At 47.7% G+C, this 4,460-nt stretch overlaps 1 protein-coding gene across 1 annotated transcript; it reads right to left on the bottom strand.

The window, feature by feature from the left end:
- Positions 1-712: 712 nt before the first annotated feature.
- On the bottom strand, positions 713-3,668 carry Slc25a5 (solute carrier family 25 member 5). Its single transcript, XM_077106597.1, has 4 exons — positions 3,468-3,668; positions 1,995-2,481; positions 1,632-1,772; positions 713-1,130 (listed from the first exon to the last, which is right to left on the bottom strand). Exons 1-4 carry the CDS (start codon positions 3,576-3,578, stop codon positions 973-975), a joined length of 897 nt encoding a protein of 298 aa, XP_076962712.1. The 5' UTR covers positions 3,579-3,668; the 3' UTR covers positions 713-972.
- Between the last annotated feature and the right edge of the window lie 792 nt (positions 3,669-4,460).

Genomic DNA, 4,460 nt, shown 5'->3' with positions numbered 1-4,460 from the left:
ATGTAGGTGCTACTTTCCCCTTGGTAAAATGGAGTTCTAAGGTTGGAGACAGCCTTCTCCATAATCTTGAACAGCACTGCAATCTCAGCACTACCTTAACTGTGCCAGCTCTTATCCTCTCTTTGAATGAGATTAAATAAAAATTGTTTGAGCCAGGTGAAGATGGATGAAGGCAGGCAACTAGATGAAAACTGGTTAACAACCATTACCTTATGTTTTAAAAATCTTTTAAACGAGTTTTTAAGTTTGTTGTTTAAACACAACAAACTATTTAAAAGTGAACAATTCAATTTATAGTTCTTGATTACTATCCAAAGGACTGGGCAAAGTGAGTCTAGGGTCCTTTCTGGAAGTCATTCAGCTGTTATCAGTCCATAGAAAATGGACCAATGTATTTTGGATACACTGGGCTCAGATTTCATTTTGTTAATGTACGTGGAATGTTGACAGGTCATACAACTAAGTTCTTCTTTGTACTATTAGCCATGGATTTACTAAAATTCATCTCAGCATTAACCTAAATGTAGTACTTACTCAAATGTGAAATATATATATTTTAAATATTTTTTAGTTGTATTTGGACACAATATATTTTTATGCACTGCTGAGGATTGAACCCAGGGCCTTGTACATGCTAGGCAAGTGCTCTTCCACAACTCCAGCCTGCAAAGTATATTTTTAATATGAAAAGAAACAGCAAACAAAACAGAACTGTTTTTAGATATTTTTATTTCTTCAAATTTGTTATTTATCAGGAGTGACTGAAATAAAAAATATAATTGAGTCCCATCATTATTGTCATCATTATCATGGAAATGGCTTTAAGAGAAAACTGGTCAGATGAATATTATTGCTTCCCATTTTCAACCAGCAAATAGTTGCCATTGATAAACAGCCAAGAGTCTGTCCAGAATGCTTGATATGTTATATAATACAACATGCCTGTTCACAGGCAGGGAAAAACTTAATAACTTATGTGAACTTCTTGATTTCATCGTACAAGACAAGTACAAAAGCACCACCCATGCCTCTGAGAACATTGGACCATGCACCCTTGAAAAAAGCTTTGCCTCCTTCATCACGGGCAATTTTCCTCCAGCAGTCAATCGTGCCTGTATACATGATGTCAGCTGCAAAGAATAAAAACACAGTTAGAGACCCAAGCCAATCAAAGCCCTAAAATTCACGAGACTAAATAAAACAGAGCCCCAGCTATAAGAACTAATGTCAGTTTTTTGCTTATTTGCAGTGCTGGGGAGCTAATAACCCAGGGTTCTCAATCAAGTGCTCTACCACTGAGCTACTACACCCCAGCCCCAAATGTCAATTTAGAACTCAACATTTGCACATGAGCACAGGCAATACTGAAATATTAATGCTGTGATTGGAGAACAACAAGATGTGTAGAGTACCCACAGGTCTTAACCTCTAATACCATTTAAGCACCCTCATTCATAGGCATCTAAAGGGCCTGCTCACAGGCAGCTGTGTAGTAGCCAGATGCTACACAGCTGCTATCAGCCCCACCCCTTGGCCTGAACACACTGCCATTTTTAAAGGAAGGCATCACTAGTTTGTGACCACAGTTTTCCCATGCCCATGACTTTATTTTCTGCTCAAGTGCAACTTACTTCCTTTGCGCCCTGACTGCATCATCATGCGGCGGCGAACAGTATCAAATGGATAGGAAGTCAACCCAGCAACAGCAGTGACAGACTGTGCAATCATCCAGCTGATGAAGATGTGAGTATTCTTGGGATCCGGAAGCATTCCTGGGAATAGAAAAGAGGCACTTTTATCAAAACGCAGGGTTTTACTGACCTATTTTCCATACCCTCCAAACATTTAATCTATTCATGAGTGTTGAAAGGGAGGAGCTTGGCTTGCTTCAGCAATTAAAAACCAAATCTCTGGCCCCTGGACTATTAGGTTGGCATAATGATCTTTTAAACTATCTCATAAGAACACAGCTTCAAAACACAGAGCAAACTTACCCTTTGCAGTGTCATAGATACCAAAGTAGGCAGCTCGGTAGATGATAATACCCTGCACAGACACATTAAAGCCCTGGTACAGGCCCTTAATCCCATCAGATTTGTAGATCTTAACCAGGCAGTCACCGAGGCCTTTGAATTCCCTTTCAGCTCCGGCTTTCCCCACATCGGCTGCTAGGCGGGTTCGGGCAAAATCAAGAGGATACACAAAACACAAGGATGTGGCCCCTGCGGCACCACCTGATGCCAGGTTCCCTGCAAAGTAGCGCCAAAACTGGGTCCTCTTGTCCACACCACCCAGGAAGATCTGCTTGTATTTATCTTTGAAGGCAAAGTTGAGAGCCTGGGTGGGGAAGTATCTGATGACATTGGCCAGGTTACCACGCCAGAAGGACAGGATTCCCTGCTCCTTGGGAATACGAACCACGCAGTCTATAATGCCCTTGTATTGCTTATCTGCAGTAATTTGCTTGCTGGCATGTTGTACCTGAGGGACAGGAAGGAGGCCAACAGGGACAGTTATAACCATGGAGAAGGGAAGAGCATACATATATCATTTTGTTCAACACCCTTCGATGTTGGCTTTCCTTTCTCCAAATCTAGTCTTCCACATCACACAGGCTGGACCCTACTTAATGACTGCCACCCTCATAGGGTAAAGGGGATCTGCATCATCAGAGGCATTAAGCCTCCACCCCTTGGGGTGGGGAGGGGGCACATTCAAGTGGAACCACGACCTTTAGACCCGGGAGAAAGGTCATTACCTTAGTCTCAGGTTCAGAGGCATTAGGGTGAGTCCCACGTAGGGCGCAGTCACCTTGTGACTGTGGCCTACCGCTGTTTCCTTCCTGCTCCACCCACCTACTCCTCTCCTATAGGTGACCGGTGGGCTATCACCCCTCCGCTTGCCCGGCGCGCCCTCTAGAGCTAGAACCAACCAGCGCGCAGCGCAGTAGAGCAGGCCCAGGGACCGCGGCGGCTGCGCGGGGGCGGACTTACAAGGCACATGCGCTGCCCGGCGCCGGCCGGAAGCTGGCGAGGTTTGAGCGCAGTTGCCGGCTAGGCGGCCGCTGGACCGGTCCGCATGGCCTTAGCAAGGCTGTTATCTCCTTGCCACGACCTTGAGGTCTTCGGTAAGGACAGGTGTTCCTCCTTCTACCTCCGGCTTTCAGGCTTTGCCCTTGACCCTCATACTGGGGTGACAGTCTCTCCCAGACTGCCTCCTGCGAATTCGCTGCCTCGGCAATACCGATCCTTAGGTCTCACTTCCCTTGGTCCCCGACCCCCTTCCCAGACTCAACTACTGATCACTAAAGGCACCTCCCTCAAGTTTCCCTTTTGGTTCGGCTCTGTGGTCACTCCTGCCCTCACCTCCCCACAAGTCTAAATAACTAGCAGCACCACCCTTGGGGACACCCTCTTTCTGCGCTGACCCCCAACTTCCTGGTTGGGCCCCGAGATCCCAGGACATACCTGCAACAGCAGCTTGACCCGCTCGATGGGCGCAACCGCGGTCTTGGAGATGGCCGCAGCCACTCCACCAGCCAGGAAGTCCTTGGCGAAGGACACAGCAGCATCTGTCATGTTGGAAGAAGAGGAGGCGGGCGACTAAGGGACCTGACGAGATTAAGAACCGGCTTTGACTCCGGGCTCTGGGGCGGAGCGAAGCAAATGGCCGGTTTATATACGGGAAGCCGGCGCCCTGGCGGCCGGCGTCAGGGGCGGGCAGGGGCGGGCGCCGAGCCCCGGCGCGCAGGGCAGCAGAGCCCCTGAGTGGCTCGACGTGCCCGGGGAGGAGCCCTGGAGGTCGGGCCAGGCGCCGCCCTCCGCGCCGCCGGGGGTAGCCCGCCGCACCTGACCTGGCCAGAGGAAGGGGCCGCCTCAGGGAGTATCTAGCACCTGGACACTAGACCCTGTGCTAGGCCTAGGAGTGGGGAGGAAGGGCGAAGTCAACAGTGTGCTTGGAGAAAAAAAGCCTTGTAGCGAGTGGGGCCAGACCTAGAGGCACAGTAGTTACCGGGTCACCAAGAAAACTCAGTAATCAAGATAAATAATATTGAATGCAATATTTAAAATTTTTCATATAGGCAAACCACGACCTGTAGGCTGGTCACTTGTTTTTGTAAATAAAGTTTAACTGGATACCCCAGACTGGAATCACGGTGAGACAAGTGAATCAAGGTCATACTAGTGCAGGATGGGATCCTGTATTTTTTTTTGGTTGCTGATGGACCTTTTATTATTTATTTATTTATATGCAGTGCTGATAATTGAGTCCAGTGCCTCACACATGCTAGGCAAACATTCTACCACTGAGCCACAAGTCCACCCTGGGGATCCTGTCTTTATTTAAAGTTTTCATCATTTGCTTATCATGAATTTTTGCATTACTTTTTTGGGGGGAATTGACCTCAGGGGCACTCGACCACTGAGCCACATCCCCAGCCCTATTTTTGTATTTTATTT

Source organism: Callospermophilus lateralis, chromosome X (assembly GCF_048772815.1).
Source record: "Callospermophilus lateralis isolate mCalLat2 chromosome X, mCalLat2.hap1, whole genome shotgun sequence".
Classification (NCBI taxonomy): domain Eukaryota; kingdom Metazoa; phylum Chordata; class Mammalia; order Rodentia; family Sciuridae; genus Callospermophilus; species Callospermophilus lateralis.
Note: the sequence above shows the minus strand (reverse complement) of the source record. Positions and strands in the feature narration are given on the sequence as shown.

What these genes read in the sequence shown, in the direction of transcription:
- Slc25a5 (XM_077106597.1), bottom strand. Translation starts at nt 3,578, where the DNA reads ATGACAGATGCTGCTGTGTCCTTCGCCAAGGACTTCCTGGCTGGTGGA. An exon ending in GGGTCAAGCTGCTGTTGCAG is followed by an intron (nt 2,482 to 3,467) that starts GTATGTCCTGGG and finishes CCTGTCCCTCAG; the next exon opens with GTACAACATGCCAGCAAGCA. An exon ending in GCAGTCAGGGCGCAAAGGAA is followed by an intron (nt 1,131 to 1,631) that starts GTAAGTTGCACT and finishes TATTCTTTGCAG; the next exon opens with CTGACATCATGTATACAGGC.